Raw genomic sequence first — 20,935 nt, forward strand, 5'->3', positions numbered from 1 at the left:
CGGAGGCAGACTGTTAACGCAGGGAGGGTGGTGGGTCTATGTCACTGAGCGAAACTGAATAAGGAATTAATCAGTACCGCTTCATTTGCGGGTCCAGTTCAATTTCCAGATTATCTGCAGTCTCCTAAGAGGTTTACTGAAAAGAACTACACAATTTGATTCTAATTCAAGGTACAGAGCAGAATTGTAAATGAAAATGGGTGGTAAATATCCACCGTGGTTTAAATGGGGAGATTTTTCATGGGAATTCATCTGGAGGTGAAAAATGAACCCCACACAACCAACTAAACTAACTGAAACAACTACATTTTTTTTCTTTTTTGTTTCTTTTTTACATCTGTCTTATATATATATATATATATATATATATATATATATATATATATATATATAAACTTGTTTTAATTTATTTTATTTTAATGTAATTAGTACCAAACTACATGCTTCTTTCCAGGAAACTTTCAAGACGTTTTAAGGAAATAGATTCACTAATTGATTGTTAAAATAAAGACAGTTCGCATTAATAAACATGGCTGTAAATGTGACCGTGCATTGTAGCCCTAAAAGAAAATTAAAATTGACAGTTATTATAATAGGATGTAAGCATGCATCACATTTATATCTTAAGTAAATTTCAGTTAATAGTAATTAAATATCAAATAATAAACAAAAAAAGCACAATTATGATATCCTATATATTATTTTACTTCCCAGCAACTAGGTTGAGAGTCTACAAAAAATAAGAATAAATAATAATAATAATAATAATAACCTTATTTACAATATTGATATATTTGAGACTGAAAGATATGAGGACACTTCAAGGTCGTAATATTGTTAAATACAATTTTTAGATATTGAACTTTGTGACTATATCCCCTGATGTTATATAATTCTTCATATATAAAACTACTGATAATAATAATTTCTTATTTGCAGGTAAATTATTTAATGCACTTTGACTATATTTTACTTTAAAGTCGTAGACGGAAGTACAAGTATGTGTTTTTGACGCAGCCTTTTTAGTGGTCTTTCATGGTCTTCTAGCTGTGCAGTGTCAGTCTCTGTCCTCCAGGTGTCGCCCGTTCCTCGGAGTTCCGTGTTGACCCGGAAATGAACGACCTGCGGGGGTCGAGGGGTCGGGGTCACCGGGCTCCAACATGGCGTGGAAGAGCTGCTCTGCCCTGCTCAGACTGACCGGAGAAGACGTAGTACGGAGTTCCGTGAGGGGCAGCAGGTGAGTAAGCACAGCCGGGGAGAGGCAGCCTGTTCCGGCAGACAGAGCTCCGCTTCTCGCAGGTAGCTCCATTAGTGTCAAAGACAGTTTGTTTAGCTGGCGTTAACTGGCTAACGTTAGCAGAACAGCTAACAGAGCTAACTGCTGTTTGTTTGTTTGTTTGCGTGTTTTGACTTGTGTCACTTTCGATGTGTCTTCGTTTATTAACCAATTATCTATCAGTTATTCATAAAAGTGTTTATTGGTAATGTTCGGTCATAGCTGTCAGGTGTTGAAGTGAGACATGTCTCAGATTTATGTTTCCATTTCATGTGCGTGTCCTTTTTCATGCCACTTCAGTAGTGAAACCCTGGCTGGTCAAATAAACAAATAAATGAATAAAGCTGATGTGATGTCTGTTGCTACATCTCAACATTCGCTCATGAAATCTGATGATCACTATCTGTTTAACTGATTATCTCCTGTATATAATAATCATTTTAAATAACAGTCATTGGCTGCAACTAATTATTAGCTTCATTATTGATTCATCTGCTGATCAGTTGTCTGATGAATCAATTAATCATTTAGTGCAATAAATGTCAAAAAGAAAAGATGTTGATTACGTCTTTGCACAATCCACAGTGACGTCTTCAGATGTTGTTTTGTCTGACCAACCCCTATGTGCAGAAGTTTAAAATGATTTTCCTGTCGATCAACTGATCAGTTAATGGTATCAGCTCTGTGACGTACTCAGGTGGTCGTCTCTGTGGTTAAAGTTCCCTCTCTGTCAAGCAGGTGGCCTCACAGTTTCCAGCAGAGAAGTGGCTTCAGAAAAGCCACAAGAAAACCAGAATCCAAGAAGGTGGAGGAGGAGCTGGGACCCTCCCACACAGAGTCCTCTGAGGCTTTGAGCCAGCGCCGGACCTCTACCCCTCACTGGGATCAGCAGGCTCCACCCAGCTCCCCCCGGGCCTTCAGTCGGCTCATCAAACCGCTGGTCTTCACTGTCGGGGTAGGTGATGTTTACCTGTTCATGTCAGCGGTGACATCATCAGGTCAGAGGGATGTGACGGGCAGGTGTTAACTTCATGTCAGTTTACAGGCTGCTCCTTTGGCTCTGCGGCAATCTGGCAGTACGAGTCTGTCAAGTTCAGAGTCCAGAGCTTCTTCAACGAGATCAGAGCTGATTGGCTGGAGAAGCTGCATCCTCAGAAACGAGGAGACATCCGCAAAGAGGTGAGGAAGATGAATAAACAAAGAGGTGAGGAAGATGACCTCACTTCTCACTGTTGATTAAGTCATTTCACAGTCACACTGATGGGGGCGGCGCCACTAGATCTCTTTTAACCCTTTAAAAACAAGTGTGTTGTTTTTATTGCACAGGCATACTTTGGATTACTGTAACTCTGTCACGGTTTGAGCAATCGGAAAATTCCAACGGTTTCTGAAAGCTAAGACCTTGCGCTTTAGGCATATAGGTGTCATTACGGTAATTTCACCAGGCGGACATTCTGAGGCTCCGGTGTTAAAGGATTAACCTCTGACTTAAACCCTGATTGGCTGTTTTTATTTCAGATTAACCATTGGTGGAACAGCTTGAGTGAGGGTCAGAGGACAGTCACAGGTGAGATCTCACACACACACACACACACACACACACACACACACACACACACACACACACACACACACACACGTTTCCTGGCACAGGTTTGATCTCCCAGCTGAGTCTGGATCTTGACAGACCTGAGCTGTGACTGACAGGTCTGATGACCTGACAGACCTGTAGATCCTGTAGAGTCTCTGCGACACACCTCACTGACTCTATAGACCGTAACAACAGTCCACATTAACACCCAGAGCCCGGATCCAACCACCTATCCTAACTGTCTCTTCCTTTTTCCCCAGGGATCATTGCTGCTAACGCCATAGTGTTCTGTTGTTGGAGAGTACCAGCTCTGCAGCGCTCCATGATCAAATACTTCACGTCCAACCCTGCGTCCAGTGAGTCTGTCTGTTCATAACGTTAGAAACACATGTGAGCTGCTGCAAGGTCAAAGCAGCAGCATGGAGCTGAACTCTGTGGCTGTTTCCTCTCCTCCTGCAGAGACTCTGTGCTCTCCGATGATCCTCTCCACGTTCAGCCACTTCTCTTTCTTCCACATGGCGGCAAACATGTACGTCCTCTGGAGCTTCTCTACCAGTGCCGTCTCCATGCTGGGCAGGGAGCAGTTCCTGGCTGTCTACCTCTCTGCAGGTACGCCACCAGAGTGGACTGTCAGCAGCGACAGATTGTGGTGTGAACTGTCTACAAGCTCAATGTCTGATGGTATTTTCTGTCTGTCCAGGTGTTGTTTCCACGTTCTTCAGTTATGTGAGTAAGACGGCCACAGGGAGGCTCGGCCCGTCTTTGGGAGCGGTGAGCAACAGTTTTACTGCTTTTTTGTTTCCTGCAATTAAAATAACCTCAGGTCATAGAGCTTCACTGAAGTGGTGACCTCCAGGCTGCAGTTCCTCTAACGACCAGTAGAGTCTGGCTCCAGCAGTGAGTCAGTCCCCACAGACTCCCATGTTAAAATGTCCAACTTTACAGCAGAAAGAAACATGTTTACAGCCTGGTACAGAAACTGTTCTGGTCTCTAGAGCTTATTCCCTCCTACATGACAACTGTACGAGCTGAATTTTATAGAACTCACCTGTTTACATTTTACTAAAGTAGAGAATTGAGGGCGTGCCCTCTTTGAGTGACAGGTGGGTGAGCACTAACATGCACCAAAGTCTCAGCCACACACGCCCCACCTCTTTGACCATTTTTGGATCAGCTGGGACAGGGGTCAGCAACCTTAAACACTCAAAGAGCCATTTGGACCCGTTTCCCACAGAAAAGAAAACACCGGGAGCCACAAAACCCTTTTGACATCTAAAATGAAGATAACACTACATATATCGTTTTTTACCTTTATGCTATGTATAAAAAAAACTATAGTGTGTTGCATTTATGAAATCAATGAACTGCTGCAGAGAAAACAAAATTACCGGGGATCAAAAAGCTCAATAAATCGCCTGCCGGCGGGTGTCACACATTGGCGGTTGTGACGCATATTTTGAGCAACAAAAAATTAAACACGTTTTAGTTTAATGTTACAAGATCACCATAATCTTCAAATTTAGAATTACATTTAAAAAACTAACGAACTAAAATAAAATAAATTTAAATTAGATACTCATTATTTATTTTCCAAAGCCACAGGGAGCCGCAGCAGAGGGATGAAAGAGCCACATGTGGCTCTGGAGCCGCGGGTTGCCGACCCCCGAGCTGGGAGTTAGGGGCGGAGTCAGGCACCACCAAGATGGTGACGGTGGAGCAGCTCACTCTGAGCCTCAAAACCGCTCTTCAGAAACTAGTGGGTGATGTCACAGAGGCTTTATGGTTTCTTTATGGTTTCACCATGACCAGACTGTGCTGCAGGTGCAGACATGTTTTACAGCAAACTGAGAAACAATATAAATCTCCATGAGATGATCACTGGAGCTGGGGAAGAAAAAACAAATTACACTTCATTTCTCGGGTTTTTTTTTTCTTCAAATCTTCTCTTATTTGTTGTGAAATAGTGGAACAATTTTGTCTCCAGTAAATAAATAAATAGCCTAATGTTGAAGTGACACCAGCAGAGCAGGCTGGGGATCTGACAGATCAACAGATACAGGGTCCAGGACTCTGAAATCAGTCATGATGCTGATCTCACTGAGCTCTTAAGTTGTTTCACACTTTGTGTGTGTGTTTGTGTGTGTTTTCAGTCTGGAGCCATCATGACTGTCTTGGCTGCCGTTTGTACCAAAATGCCAGAATCCAAACTGGCCATCATCTTCCTCCCCATGTTCACCTTCACCGCTGCCAATGTAAGACTCCACTCACCTGGTTCACCTTAGTCACCTGCTCTCCTCCCATCACAACCTGACCCTCTGTCTCTGTGTCCCCACAGGCTCTGAAGGCCATCATCGCCATGGATACAGCAGGTCTGGTGCTGGGATGGAAGTTCTTTGACCACGCTGCTCATTTAGGAGGAGCCATGTTTGGAATGTGAGATGTTTTTAATCAGAATCAGAATCAGAGTCAGTTTTATTGCCAAGTATGTTTTCACATACAAGGATTTTTTTAATATTTTATTAATTTTTTTAATAATGCTCAGCTCAGAAGTCATTTCCCATCATGCTCAGCGCTTCCATCAGCACATGAACAACAAATAGTAAAATGATCATCATGTGACTTTTAAACATCTCCACATGAAGATTTGTGGGTAAAATCAGGACAGAGAGTTCTTTAACATCTCTGAAGAAGGTGAGCTTCAGGTGTTGGTCCACTGAAGGTCGTCAGGATCCTGATGACAAACACATAGTGTTAGAAACTCCTCTTACTGTCTCATTTTGAGAGGTGCGGCGACCCTGAAGGATCAGAGTCTCAGGGCCACAGCAGCTGTTCATGGTAGTGGACGATTTTATAGAAAATGAAGACCCAGAAAAAACTAAATGTTGGTCACTGATTTATTTTAAAGGTGGTGTTAAAAGCAGTGTTTCTCAGATTCACACCAAGGAATTCACCATTAAAATAAAACGACAGACCACCAAACCCCCCAAAACATCCCTAAAACCAGCAGGATCATCTACTTCAGTAGTATTGTGAAACCTGGCACACAGTTTTAATTTAATATTTAATTATTTTGCTCCTCACACACTGCGTCACAACTGGTGAAATTTAGCTCAGTCAAAGGTCATGGTTACTTCACAAAATTCTAGTTTTCCTCAGCATCAGAGACCCAGGCCTTTGTTTGGGGCTGGTTTATCTCAGACAGGCTTTTATTTTGACTCTGGCTCTACTGTGACTCTACTGTTGACTGATGTGTTAGAACTGAGGACACGGATGCCGTACTGAACCCTTCACATCCTCCTTGGTCTGCTGAGGGTCGACGGTCATTTATGTACCGGTGTTCAGATTTGTTGTTGTGTCGGTCATCTGAGTGTGTCTCTGCTCCCTCCCTCTTCCAGCTGGTACGTCCTGTTCGGTCACGAGTTGATCTGGAAGAACCGAGAACCTTTTGTTAACCTTTGGCACAACCTGAGAACTCGAGGCCCAGGAGGAGGAGGTGACCGAGGAGGCTCCATGTGAGAGGCTGAGACACCAGGACTGATGGGGGGGTGGGGGTCTAAAATAAATGTAAAGATGTATAAAATGTACAGAGAAGAGACAGAAGCTGCAGCTCCTCTCAGGACGTCTGCACTGAGACAGGTTTACAGGAAGCAGGTGGGAATCATGATGTTTCACACAAACACAACCTGGAGTAAAATAATGACTCACATCCACATTTATAAAAACGGATTCAGATTTTTGTCTGTTTCCTTGTAGAGAAATAAACTCAACAGGTTTAGTCAAAGGAACATCAAAGCTGGGACTGAAGATAATTATCTAATAATTGATCAGTTATTAATTTTTCCAATGACAGGTCCAGTATCATCAGAGGTTCCTCTGTAGATCCCAACAGTTTATTACAAAAGTTCAGTTCAGAGCCGCAGTTTGTCATCACACTGGAAGAAGCAAAGCAGACACTGACTGAGGTTTTTACTCCATTGTTTTTGTTGTTGATGAGTCAGTCATTTCAGACTCTAATGAAATGTGCATGTTTTCTACAGACCAGTGATGGATCTGTTTTTAGAGCTGAGAGTTCCATGTAAAGAAATAAATAACATATCCAGAACCTGGTGTTTAAGGAGTTAGAACCAGAGGCAGCAGAAGCTACAGTGACTCACAGATTCACTTCTCTTCTAACATCTCTATTTCTGATTGTTTCTGTTTGTTGGGTTTCTTCAAAGTAAAAGCTGCTGATTGCAAAGTGGACTGACTGTGGTCATGCTGACAGCTGTTCTGTGTCTCTGTCAGAGGAAGGTGTGATGGGTTAAATGTTGTACCACTCTGATGTATGGGAAGAAAATACCAGAGGAATATAAAAACCAGTGTAACGTCCAATCAGAAGTGTGTTTGGAGTGAACAGTGAGCAGCAGTTGCTCCTGATGATTTATACAACTGTCATTTTCAGAATTACACACACTGCTTCAGATAATGTTCTGGTCTCTGGGTGTTTGTGGTCTCCTCTGTCTCTGTCTCTGTACTGGACTCTTAATCCTGTCATACAGCCTCTGAACCAGCTTCTGGATCAGGACTGTCACCAGAACAGGTTTTGACCTGAGGTCCAGTTCTCTGCTCTAGGATCTGTGAATCTGCTCCTTCTCTGACTGAGGACTGTGACAGCTCGTCTCCCTAAGCTGTGTCAGAAGCTAATTAGATAGATAGATAGATAGATAGATAGATAGATAGATAGATTAAAAAATAACTTTATTAATCCAAGGGAAATTCAGAATACTACCAGTTATAATTTAATATTACAAATATATATTATATATTTTAGTATAATATATAAGTACAACACTAGTTAACCATATATTATAGTATATTGTAATAAATGTTAAAATCACAACAAAGCAGTCACCATCTTCAGCCACCCCCAAGCCCTGTCCACCTGGATCCACCATAGATAGATGTTTATCCTACTTCAATATTAATTTTGCAGTGTTGCAGTCTCAGTAGATCAATGGTCTGTGTGATCATGCAGATTAAAATGAAGTTCATGGGATTTTATCACAGGGGCAGGTAAAGCCTGTGCTGACAGTAGCTGAGGTCCAGCCGTGCTCTGGAGTTGGCTTGGTTTCAAATCTGAATTTTTCTGCAACATTTAAAACATGTTTAAATTTTCTCAGTTATCCAAAGTCAAAAGCCCCATTTTCAGGCCTGTTGTGCTTTGATCAGATCAAACTGTTTGATTCAGATGTTGCTAAATCCTGATTGGTGCCACCTGAACCACCTGAGCCCCGCCCACTTCAGACCAGTGAGAATAACTCTCAGGAAAAAACAAACTGTTGTAACTGACGTCGGACAAAGGAAACAGATTTTCAGGGTCATAAAAAATGATCAAATCTGTGATGAGGAATAAACATAAAGATTTTTACTTTTCTCTTTAATGAAAGTTAAAACTTTCGCTTGAAGCAGTTTGATCAATTCAGGTCGAGGATTTAACTGTGACCTGCAAACATGATGTCAGTTTGATAAACAGAGAAACACTCGGTTTAAAGTTCACTCACTGTCTCTGACACAGACACACAGACAGACAGCAGAGTTTACGGTCTGCACACAACAGTGGATCTGTGTGTGGACCTGATAATAATATACTGTTATTTTAATTATTAGTCCTACAAACACTTGACTGCGAGACAAGTTTATGTATCATGAAACATATTAAGACCAGATCATACTGAGTTTAGAAGAGAATATAAACGTCTGCACATATTTAGCGGCAAATCAGATCCTTCAGTCTGGACTTAATACACCTAAAGATAAACTTTTTACCTAAGAAGTAAAATGTCAGTCATCAGTTTTATTTAAACAGCCTAAAATTTGTGTTTAAAGACAAAAACTCCACAGAAACACTGAAGAAGGGTCAGTAAGAAAATGTGTTTATTTCAATATTAAAAGTAGAGGTACTCATGAAAACTACGAGCTCTTAAAGTTACTGTGTAGAACATTCATGGGAATTCAGCATCTTGCAGTTTATCCCTCTGGCTGGAGTCGGTCCCAGCCGACACTGGGCCGATGTTCACCAGTCTATCACAGAGCTGATACAGACAAAACAGAATGTAGTGATGTTCTGTTCAAGTCTCTTCAGTTTAACACTTACATGTATGACAAAGAAAAGCAGTAAATCGTCACATGTGAGAAGCTGATGCCTCAGGATGTCTGTGATCTTTGTTTGAAAAATGGTGTTTCACTGAAACCATCTGTCAATCAACGAATCAGTTCATTGACTGATCACTCAGTGTGCCAGGTTATGAGCTCTTTATATGTTTTCTATGTAAAACCTGTAATATTGACTCCAGGGTCCTGTTGGGTATATGTGGCTGAGTGACAGCGTTTTCCTCTGAAGTGGAAACTGTAATATTAATATTCTTATCCAGTGTCAGTATATTGGCTGATAGTGATTTTTTATTGAAATAAACACATCACAAACAACCATGAACCGAAGTCTTCATACAGATCTTTTAAATTTGTTATTTATTCCTTTATTATCTCCTCCAAGTTCTGATTTCAGCCCTGTGTGTTTATTTGTCAGCAGGTTTGTGCAAAACGTCCTGAACTGGTTTGCTCTGAACTTGGTGGAGGGAGGGATCATGGACCAGGACTGAAAACTTTACATGTTGGGGCAGATCAGGATTGTTTACTGTGGATTTGACTTTTTTTTCTCTGAAGTCTGCTGTATGTTGTTTGACACTTCATGTTTGCTCTGAGTGTCCTTCTAGTTTATTGTTGTTATGACAAAGCTCCAGACTGAGTCGGAGCTGTTACAGTGTGACTGTGTGTCACTGCTCTCTACTGGACAAACTCTGTAAACAGACACTGTTTCTAAATTACCTGAGATATTTTTGTCCTGCAGTTCACTGTTACTCACCAGCAGACATGATGACAGACACCAGTACATCTGCAATAACCTGATACCAGCTGATTCATTGGTCTAGCTCTAATGTTTTCAGGGATGCATAGATAACTATCAGTGAAACTCAGTTTTTGCTGAGAGGATACATATTCGTCAAAAAAGAACCAACAAAGAAAAAAACATTTTCCTCCAGCCTGATTGGATTAAACTCAGTCAGATAGTGTGTATAGTGTGGAGGGTGTAAAGAGGCTGAAACCTGCTCATAAAAAACAGTTGGAGGTGAAACTCTGGGATTCCTGAATGTCAATACTCCTGTGTGTTCAGCGGTGGTTCGGCCTTTCCCAGAGTTCATCGACCCTGAAGACCAACAGACCTCAGAGGACCAGACCGGGTTCACACGGAGACTCTTCCACATCACAGAAACCAACCTGACAAGCAGCAGCAGAGCAGAAGGAACAGCAGAGACTGGAAACCAACGGAAACCTCACAGCGACCTCCTGATCTGAGCTGACGGTAAGATCTGGTTTCTAAGACTGGACACGTTACAGCAAATCTCTGCAGGAGCAAAGCAGAGAGAATCCAGACTCATTTATCTGCTTGGTGATGAATCATGGACGTTTGGACCTGAAGCTTTTCCCAGTCTGAGTTTCTGACTTTTCATTCTTTAAACAGTAAAGATGCTGAAGTAGTTTTAAATTGAACGGCTATGGTGGAAGTCAGTACATGGAGGTCAGTGGGGGCAGATGGGCAGAGTCAGGGTCAAAAGGTTAAATGTAACTGATTAAACTGGGCTGGAACCTTGTTCTTTAACGTTCTTTGTTTCGGTGAACCCACCAGGACCAGGACTGGATTGGTCCTTTCCAACCTGGTGAATATATTAACCAAAAACCTGACTCATTGTTTGAATGTAGTCGTGCTGCAGTGAAACATGACAAGTTGAAACACTGGTAAATATTCGGGCAATAGTTGTGACTGTTGACTCTCTGGTCATATATAAACTGCTATTTAAAGATTTCTATAGTTTTTCTTATTAGCAAAGAAGAGGTTGGATCAGGTTTGGACCCGATCCAAAGGAGACAACTTAAGACCTATAAAAGACTAAAACAGACCCAAATACAGAGAGAATATCCTGCTGCTCAAAATACTCACGAGACACAACTGCCACTGAAAATAGTCCCCAGCAAATGCACTTCTACCTCCTGTCTGTCTGATAAAACCCAGTGTCCAGTTGTTTTAGATCATTTCTGAACCTTTTATTTAATGAAACTGTGTGATTGTGAGCTGTGTGCTAAGTTTTACATCTTCAGCTGGAGGCAGCGGGCTCAGAGCTGAGAGCCACAGACAGAGGAGGGAGATCAGAATGTGATGAGAGACGGACTAATAAAAACAAATTTGTCCCAACTACTTTATGAACTGGTATATTTGATGTGTGTACAGATAAAACGATAAAGTGCTAAAATTATTCATTTTCTAACTCTTCATTTTAAAGACACTGACCTGTTGTTTATGTCCGAGGGTGTACATGTGAGTGTTTGTCAACACATAATTACAATTAGTTGATTTATTGATTAATCAATTGACAGAAAATTACTCTGCAACTGTTTTAATAAAGTTTAGTCCTTTGAGTCATTTCTAAACAAAATGTGCTGTTTCTGTCTCGTGTGGTGTTTCTGCTCCTTCATTGTGTAGATTTTCAATTTTTCTTCAGTTATGATGGTTGAAAACTGAACGTTTTGTTTGTGGACTTTTAAAGATGTTATCTCAGGCTCTGAGAAACTGTGATGGGAATTTATTTGCTATTTTCTAACATTTTATAGACCAAGCAATTAATCAGTATCAGAAAATGTTCAGCAGATTTATTGATAATGAAATAATTGCTGGTTGCATTTGAACAAGTGCAAATATGAAGGAGAGAACCCTGAGGAGCCCCACACTGACACTGTGGGATGATCCTGGTCCTCCTCGAGTGGATGTGGGCAGCTGGTTCCTAACATGTTACCTTCATCTCCTTCACAACATGTCAGGTGCTGAGTGGAGATCTCTGCCCCCTCCTCGTTAAAAATCACCTGCTGTCCTGCAGTGTGTCTGCTCTCAGAGCTGGTTGGTTTTTGATGACGTCCTGCTGTTTCCAGCTGTTCCAGGTGTGTGTGGAGACATAAAGCAACATGGCATTGGGCCTGCAGGTTGTGGGTCTGGTTCTGGGTGTGGTGTCCTGGTGTCTGCAGTCCAGCTGTACGTCCTCTCAGTTGTGGAAGGTGAGGAGCCAGGTGGAGTCGCTCACCAGCAGCCAGTGGCAGTTTGAAGGTCTGTGGATGAGCTGCGCTGCCACCTCGCTGGGGTCAGTCCAGTGCAGCAAGTTCAAGACGGTGCTGGGCCTGCCGGGTGAGGACCCCGACACAGGAACACTGTCTTCTGTTTGTTTTGTTTTTAATTATTATTAATTAATAATTAAATAATTAACAATAAATAATAATCATAAATTATTATTTAATTGAGAAATTACCACATCACAACTTTAACACAGTCAGTGCACCACTGAAAAACTGTAGATCAGTAAACGTTTTATCATGTGAACTCCACCTGTCCTGTTACTACCTGATAAATAAAGTCTGGGATCTAATGACATGTCATGATGTATGCAACATATTGTCCAAAAAACAACTGTCATGTCACCATTTATCTTATGTATCTTCTCTGAGCTATAATACAAGAGAAGTAACCTAAGTTGTAAGTAATATATATGAACTTTGAGATGTAAATGTTTCTCCTCAGCAGTCATGTTGTCTGTATTATCCAGTTATAAGATTCAAACGTTTGTGAGCTGCAACCCTTTAAACTGTGTTTTACATGCTGGTCTGCCCCAGCTCACCTGCAGGCCTGCAGGGCTCTGATGATCCTGTCCCTGCTGGTCAGTTTGGCCTCAATCATCGTCTCTGTGCTGGGTCTCAAGTGCACCAAGATCGGCAGAGCCTCGGAGCATGTCAAAGACCAGATGGCCCTGAGCGGAGGAATCATGTTCATCCTGTCTGGTATGTGGCTCTAGGACTGTGGTGGGTTTAAAGACAGAGTTCAATTCAGTTGTTAAAGGGCATCAAACCTGCAACATGCAAGATACAACTTTTACAAAGAGGTAATTTCCTCTTTTAATTTTGACATGTTTATTAAATAAAATGCCTGAGCATGCACGAGGACTGAGGGACCCTCAGATTAATCAACAGTATGTGAGTGACACTCAATTGTGAAACAGAATGCTGGGGTTAGAAGAGCTCACAGACAACCTCTGTGAAACAGGCCCCAGGTCATTTACTGCAGTGAGTGTCAAGTGTGAGGGATTAATCAGCTGACGGATTCTGGTGGATCCCATCTGATCAGAATCAGAATCAGAATCAGAATCAGAATCAGTTTTATTGCCAAGTATGTTTCCACATACAAGGAATTTGTTTTGGTGATTGGTGCAGCTGGAGGTTCTTGGAGGTTCTTGTAAACAACAGGTTTACACAGTTTTAGTTTCTGCCTGTATGTGGGAATCAGGTGGACCATGACATGGTCAGAGTGGCCCAGTGCAGCCCGGGGGACGGCGTGATAAGCACCACTGATTGTGGGGTAACAGTGGTCCAGAGTGTTCCCCTCTCTGGTCGGGCAATTAACAAACTGTCTGTATTTGGGCAGTTCGTGGCTGAGGTCACCTTTGATGATCAGTTCAGCTGCCGGATGATGCCCTGCATGACCTTTGTTGTGTTAATGTTATCAAACTCCACACGGTCAGCGACGCTTGTTTTTGTTACTGACTTCAGCAGCAGCAAGTGGATGTAAGACACTGTGTGGAGGAGGGGTCTCTGTCTGCAGGACATCGTCCGTGTGTGTGTGTATATGTTTCAGGATTAACTGTTACAGTTTAAAAAAGCCTCACAGTTTCTGTTGTAAGTTGATGTTCAGTGAGTTTTCTCTCTCAGGCGTCTTCACTCTGACGGCTGTGTCCTGGTATGCTGGCAGAGTCATCCACGACTTCTACAACCCACTCTACGGAGGAGTTAGGCCAGTAGCACACATACACTAAACCTGCCATTATCAGTGATGATGATGATGATGATGATGGTGGTGATGATAACACTGCGCGTTGGTGCTGCAGGTTCGAGCTGGGCACTGGTCTGTATCTGGGCTGGGCGGCCTCCTGTCTGGCCGTACTGGGAGGATCTATGCTTTGCTGCTCCTGCAGGAAGACCTACCCCACCCCCCCTGCAGGGTAAACCCACAGCACCACACAGGAACACATCCTGATACATGTAGTACTGGGCTTTGACCACACAGGGGCACCATCAGCCACTTGAACTGGTGTCCTGTATCATGTACTGTATCATACAGTCGTTTTCAACATGACTGCCACAGAGAACACTGGATTCTGATTGGCTGAAGGGGGTCAGCATTGCTGGAAGTAGAGGTCAGACCCAAACCTGTTTTGAGAGGGACCCAAGTCCCCAGTCTGAATGGACCCAAAGACAATTAGACTTGATCTAAATTTGTTGGAGCTGGACAGAGCCAAACCCAGAGAGAACAGTAAGACGGGCACCAGCATGACAGAGGTCCCCACAGGTCCTCACAGATCCACACAGGTCCACACAGGACCACAAAGGTCCACACAGGTCAACACAGGTCCTCAAAGGTCCACACAGGTCCTCACAGATCCACACACATGTCATTCCTCATTTCCTATCACCTCTCTACTGTCCAGTAGAGTGATAGTCTTGCTACTGGTTCGTCCACATTCTGCATGTTTTTAATATGTTTTTCATGTAAAAACAATCACACAGACAAGGAAAATGATGTAATACGAGAGCTGTGTTGTTTGAAATCAAGTAATTTAATTCAGTGAAGCAAAGGGTTTGTTGTGAAGTGCATGATTCATTCAATGGCTGTTAACATGCATCACAAGCCGGTCTGTTTATCCAAAGAAACTGTCACAGAAAATAAACACCACTCTGTACTTTTAGACATGAAATATCATGAGTGTTTTGGTGTGAGTTAGAACTGTTGAAGTGTTGAGTCGCTCTACCATCCTCTAACATCATCTCTTTACCGTGTGCTCCTGCAGGCAGTTTTCATACAACTACACCACAACAAGTCGAGGACAGAGCATCTACAGAGCAGGTCCGGCCTCAGACAGCAGCAGCACCAAAGCTTACGTCTGAACCTCAGGCAACACTGCTGCTTCCTGTTTGATCTACTGTCACAGCACAGACACAGAAACATCACTGTGTAAACTTTTTTTTTTCTAAACACAAAATTAAAGCAATGTGTGATTATGTGATTATTATGTTGGTCTTTTTTTTTTTTACTAAAGAAAGTTTATTGTGAAGGGCACCGACCATTTGATTAATGTGTAATCCTTTTGTATCATCGATTGATTATCTGTGTATTAATGTAAGATTATGACATGTTGTAAATAAAATGTTTCCTGAATCTGTTTTCTATTCTCTGAATTGATTCAAAGTGTTGTTCAGAAAGCTAATATTCCTAAAGCCTGTAACAAGCCTGATACCAAGGTTATGTTTATTATAAATTCATATCCTGCTGCTAAGATAAGAAATCCCATGTTTACCCGCTATTTCATGAGAGGATGAAGCGGAACCATCCTTCTGGTCATGAAAAGCAGGGAAACGTCATGAGTGAATAACTGATTATCTATTCATACATTATTCTGGAATTACTAATAACACCACACCGTTGGTATTGCAGCATCTAGGAAAGACACATTTTGCAAGGGAAGGCTCAGCTAACCAGCAATAACACTGAGCAGGAGAACCACTGATGCTGGGACACTCCAGCCTTTTATACCGTTACAGCTTTAGGGGCGGGGTTTGCTAAGTGAGGGTCCAAGTGCATCACCAGTACCCCGTTTAGGCCCCGCCCAAAAAAACGGTCAATGCAAAAATGATGAAACACAGTTTAATGGATAACTGCACAATTCAGCACCACACAAGTTTCACATGATTCACACGTTTCAGGAATAGTTCTCCAACATATATATTGATTTCATAAACAAATCTGTGAATTTGCTTTACAGGATCTTTAAATGTACATAAGTCTCTGCTAACTGTGTTTTTTTTATTAGGTTTATAGATTAATGTATTCTTCCCAACTTATTTTAAATAGCTGAATAATTGGTTAGCATGTTTGGTTCAGTTGCTTGCTAGCTTGTTTGGGCTGTAGCTAAATGTTTCAGGGTTGTGATTCACCTCTGTCTAGAAGCACAGGTCTCAAATGTCTGTTGGTTCATTGCTGAGAGGTGGATAATGATTAATACGAAAATGGGTCAATATAATGTTAGTCAAACACTGTCTAAATACTTGCATGGCACTTTGCAATACTTTTATTTTGCTAGCATCTTTGTTAGCGTCACTTCAAATCCAATTCTGGGTTGTGAAGGTAAACAGTCCATAATATGACATGAAATGTTTAACTTTTGTAGCAGTTGCTCACATGGTTCAGATGTGATTAACCTCATTAAAGACTTAATTTCCTATTACTAGTAAAGTGGCTTAACTGGTAAGAACCAGTGGCAGTAAATAATCTTAGCAAATTTAACTTTGAATTGTACATTTAGCTGCAAAGTTCAGTCTAGATTTGTCAGTAGGGAAAATTGAAGGCTACTATTTGTGTTACTGGTGTTCAGGCATGTTAGCTAGTTTCTAATGTCTAACTAATGTTAGCTAGTTCCCATCTTTAGCCTTAAATTACAGTTTAGCTAACTAATGCTTGCTGATAGTGCATCCTTGGCATTTCATTACCAATATAAAATGTCATATATGATCTAATTTTAGTAATGTGGGAATATTTTAATCCAACATGTATTTCAGTCATGCAAGAATGTTCTACTTGTTTTATCAGAGACGTCAGCAAATCATTTTAATAAAGGGACAGTGCTCTGCCTGTGTTATTGAGAATGACAGAGGGTCATTTTCAGGGATATAGTGTGAGTGACATATGTATATATATATATATATATATATATATACACACGCACACACACACACACACACACACACACACACACACACACACACATATATATATATATATATATATATATATATATATATATATATATATATATATATATATACATATACACACATATATATATGTATATGACGTATATTAAACCAATATATATTTTTACAAATATTATATATATTACATATTTAATGTGAGTGACATTACACATCAACTTTTGATAACTACCACTGAGAATAGAAAGTCATTGTTGTAAATCAGCCAAGATGAGTAACTCCCAACTTCAGAAATGGTGTCTATGTGCACCTGTTTGATGATAAGTGGGTACCCGGATAGGGCCCACAGGTGGTAGAGCATGCAGGCATATAAAAGCTGATGTGCAATAGGGACAATTTAGTTTTTTCCTAGGACTAAATCAGTCAGAAGATTGTGTTTTGATTGGGTCTGCGAGTCGTGTGGTGAGGGATCTGCACACATTTGGCCTGGGTGAAGATTTCTCTCCCACAGCAAACACTGGTGCTCAGTCATGAGGAGTGAGACAATGGAGGAGTAGTGGTTCTAGGGATGTGTTTTACCATTAGTACAGAGTTTATTATTTCATTTGTTGCACACACAAAAAGGACTTCTGTGGAAATACAGAAACAAAAGCACATCATCATAACATGGCTGCAAACTGCAGGCTCCCCCAGGGTCTACTGAGTATCGCAATGCTTAAACATTCACGTTCACTTTGTAACTTGCACAACACATGTCCTCTTCATACAACTCTCAAAACACACTCACACTGATAATGTTTTACACACACACAATTTATATTCCAGTACGCTACATGTGGCTCCAGTACAGATTTCCTCATTGGCTAGGTGAAGCACTTTTACACACGAGATGCTCTTTAATTTATCTTGCAAACTCATTGTTCATCACTCTTGCAAACTCATACATCTGTGTCGCTACTTTTACACATCTTTTTCACTGCTTTGACTCACCTGGAAATACAAAAACACAAGCACATCAGCATAATGTGGCTGCACACTGCAGCCTCTCTGGGTCTACTGAATGTACCCTCCCCCATCTCACCCAAAGCACCCTCTAAGCTGCCCCAGAATGCCTTTGTGAGTTTTATTCATTGTATACATAAATTAACCTGCTAAAATATTAAAGTTGCTATTGCATATAAACATATATCAGGTGAACATTGAGATTTTTACCTTTTTGATATTTGCACTCTGTCATGATTATGACTTGAATGTTAGTATGAACAATATTTACGACAGAAAATCTGTCAAGTACAGTAACTCCATATTACATAAATGTCATTACCATACCCTGAGCTCTAACTGAGGTAAGTCCCTGTGTTTCTGGTTTCTCTTATTTGAAATGCTGCTGTTTAGCTACAGTAACATTCGTTTGTCCAGAGTGTGGCAGGAGTGATTTGCCTCTCAAGGCACTGTAGCCAGAACCGTAGACTGTAGAGTATCATTGGGTTACCCCATTCCTTCTAAGAAGTAGGTTGCACACCAGTGTTAATTTTGACAGCAAATTTTGATTTTGTTTTAGTCATTGTCTTTTGACTAAAATGTCATTTAGTTTCAGTCATAATTTAGTCGTCTAAATTGTTTTAGTCTATTTTTAGTCGACTAAATATCATAAGATTATAGTCAACTAAAACTACAGTAGATTTAGTTGACTAAGATAAAGAGTATAAAGGGTAATGTCGAAAGTTTCCCTTCAATTTCCGAAAGTCATTATTTTCACCTAGATGAAATGAAACCTCTAATAACATGGAACGTTATGGAATGGTATTAAGGTCTCACTGTGCAATACACACAGACACAGATTTCACTCTTGTTATTTGAAACACAAACATATGTTTATTTACCTGACCTTGCTTTTTCATTATCATCATCATTGCATTTCATTGAATTTTTGTATTTCACCTTCATAATGTTTGTCTATCAGATTGCTTATTTTAGTTTTCTTTGGAACAGTCAGTTTCCTATAAACTGTCTCCATCATAAGAACAAAGTCCTCATCTTCAGTTGTAGTGATTGGTAATCCTGTGCACCCAATCCATTTTGCTATAGCCTCCTCCTTCTTCTTCATATGTCTGCTCTTCTCTTTCTCACAGGTGTTGACATTTTGTCGTGTTTTATGAGAAACACAGTGCATGGGGACTAGTTGTATCATCTTCCCAGGGGTAGATCAACCTAAATTAGTTCTGATTGGATCTCATCTCTGGCAAACATGTCGTCTTGTTTTTATTCGTTGACTAAAGTGTCAATACACTTCGTCATAGTCTTAGTCCTCGCGAATTAATTTTCATTTAGTTATCATCTCATTTTAGTCAGAAAAAAAGGTCGTTGACAATAATATGACGAAAAATTCAACAAAAAGAACACTGTTGTACACAGTCCATGGACGCAGCCAAGTGGTCATGCAGTTCTATTTTTATTCTATCTGGCCAGCTGATAGCGTTGTTGCTACTTATCTTGGGTTGACATGGTTGTTGCACTACTTTCTTAGCCTTGGCATTAGCATCAGCATTAGCTTTAGTATGTGAGGATAGCATGATATCAGTCTTTCAGCATAAATCCGTCAGCTTGCCGGGCTACAGGTATATGGACAGGGGTCACTTGGAGGTTGAATGCAGAAGCACAAACAGGAGACAGATCATTTGGGTTAACACCAAATGATTTTTGTTTATCCATTACCTTCTTCAGGCTGAGTTTCCTGGTCCAACTGTCAGGAAGTGATAGAATCCAAGGGCTTTAGTAGCAAGAGGCACCTGGAGTGTACCGTGTGGGGCAGTACAGAGGGGTGGTTCTGGTAGTAAGGCATAAATGCTCTTTTAGGGGCCTGAATAGGGCATATGAGTTTACTGTTGGGGTATGTCTGTGTTGGGATAAATGGAAAGCTTGTTTGTAAATCTAAATATGGTATATATTAATTGATTGATTACAAACTGACTTTGGTTTGTCTCATATGATGGGGTTGCAGTATAAAAGTGGAGTAAATGCAGACTTCTCAAGAATGCAGCTTGGGCCTGGAAGGGCAGCAGGTGCTAGAGTCCTGTAGGCAGGGACCTAGTGTTGGTATTTTTTTGGTTTGTATGGCATGAGTTATTATTGTATGAGTTTTAGATAGTTTCAAGACTTGTACTTAGTTTTTTTGTTTGTTTTTTTTTTGTTAATTTTCTATACAAACTCCAGTTTGCACTACTGCACTTTACCACAATAAAGAACACCTGAGTCCATAACTCCTTCCTCCACCACTGGCCCAGATCTTACAGAGAGACTTCACTTACTTGAGACCTGGAGGTAAAAAGATGAGGTGACTCATAAATGTTGAGTAAAACTCTTCTGAATGTAGCTGTGCCTTTTGGAGCTCTACCAAACCAAACCTAATCAGGATGCCCATGTCACCATAACCTGTGATGCCTGCCCACAGGTCATTCTTTACAAGTTCAAGTTAAGTCTCAAGTCTTTGAGCTAGAATCCAAGTCAAGTCTCAAGTCTCTTATGGTTGTAATGAGTGTTGCATCTGCTGCATGTCATCCAGTTTGCTTAGAACAGTGCACTGCCATATCTAAGGAATTTAAAGCATGTACTCCGTTATCATCATACCTTTATCCATAAGGTTATGCAAGAGAGAACGATGCTCAACTCGTCAGACATGTCCTTAATGTCAGTATGACAAAAACATAAAAAATTAAATAGAAAATGTGCTCAGTAGAGTGCAGAGCTCCACCAAGGCCAATGTCAAACAACATACACCAGGGAAGGAGTGGCAAAAAAAATTGTGACTTCTCACTTGGACTGGTCCAACAAAACCCATCTAGAGACACCATCACATAGGCTACAGCCTGTACCACACTTTACAAGAATTACTTATGATGATTTGTAGAATAAAACATGAAATAGAACAACAGGCACATTAAACTGTAGAACTATAGTTTCTAATGTGTTTCTTTTCGGCAGCCCTATAAACAGGAACATCTGTGATTGACTGACTGACTTACAGAGTGACAGAGTTGAATAATCTTACACCTAAACTTACACCATTGGTCAGTTTCCTGATTGGCCGTTGCTCTTTCAAAATTAATTGGCACAAACACTTTCTATTAGGGGGACATTTAGCGACTTCTTGGACAAACCTTCCATGGAGGAGAGTT

At 40.9% G+C, this 20,935-nt stretch overlaps 2 protein-coding genes across 4 annotated transcripts; both read left to right on the forward strand.

Annotated features, from left to right (window-relative positions):
• The first annotated feature begins 1,032 nt into the window (after window positions 1-1,032).
• On the forward strand, window positions 1,033-7,332 carry LOC139632460 (presenilin-associated rhomboid-like protein, mitochondrial). Of its 3 annotated transcripts, XR_011693563.1 has the most exons (11): window positions 1,033-1,237; window positions 2,012-2,231; window positions 2,315-2,455; window positions 2,795-2,843; window positions 3,128-3,223; window positions 3,327-3,476; window positions 3,568-3,638; window positions 5,018-5,119; window positions 5,203-5,300; window positions 6,263-6,518; window positions 6,718-7,332. XR_011693563.1 is itself a non-coding variant. In XM_071497394.1 (10 exons), exons 1-10 carry the CDS (start codon window positions 1,161-1,163, stop codon window positions 6,381-6,383), a joined length of 1,125 nt encoding a protein of 374 aa, XP_071353495.1. In that variant the 5' UTR covers window positions 1,033-1,160; the 3' UTR covers window positions 6,384-7,332. The 3 variants fall into 3 exon arrangements, 2 of the variants coding, with proteins under 2 accessions (XP_071353495.1, XP_071353496.1); XM_071497394.1 differs by having other exon boundaries at window positions 6,263-7,332; XM_071497395.1 differs by having other exon boundaries at window positions 1,052-1,237; window positions 2,015-2,231; window positions 6,263-7,332.
• A 2,775-nt stretch (window positions 7,333-10,107) lies between these two features.
• On the forward strand, window positions 10,108-15,214 carry LOC139632462 (claudin-1-like). Its single transcript, XM_071497397.1, has 6 exons — window positions 10,108-10,266; window positions 11,886-12,135; window positions 12,618-12,782; window positions 13,707-13,788; window positions 13,883-13,996; window positions 14,843-15,214. The coding sequence occupies exons 2-6, from the start codon at window positions 11,919-11,921 to the stop codon at window positions 14,937-14,939; spliced, it is 675 nt and encodes a 224-aa protein (XP_071353498.1). The 5' UTR covers window positions 10,108-10,266; window positions 11,886-11,918; the 3' UTR covers window positions 14,940-15,214.
• The last annotated feature ends 5,721 nt before the right edge of the window (window positions 15,215-20,935 follow it).

Source organism: Trachinotus anak, unplaced genomic scaffold (assembly GCF_046630095.1).
Source record: "Trachinotus anak isolate AG129_WGS33_773 ecotype Australia unplaced genomic scaffold, CSIRO_AGI_Tana_v1 ptg000014l, whole genome shotgun sequence".
NCBI lineage: Eukaryota > Metazoa > Chordata > Actinopteri > Carangiformes > Carangidae > Trachinotus > Trachinotus anak.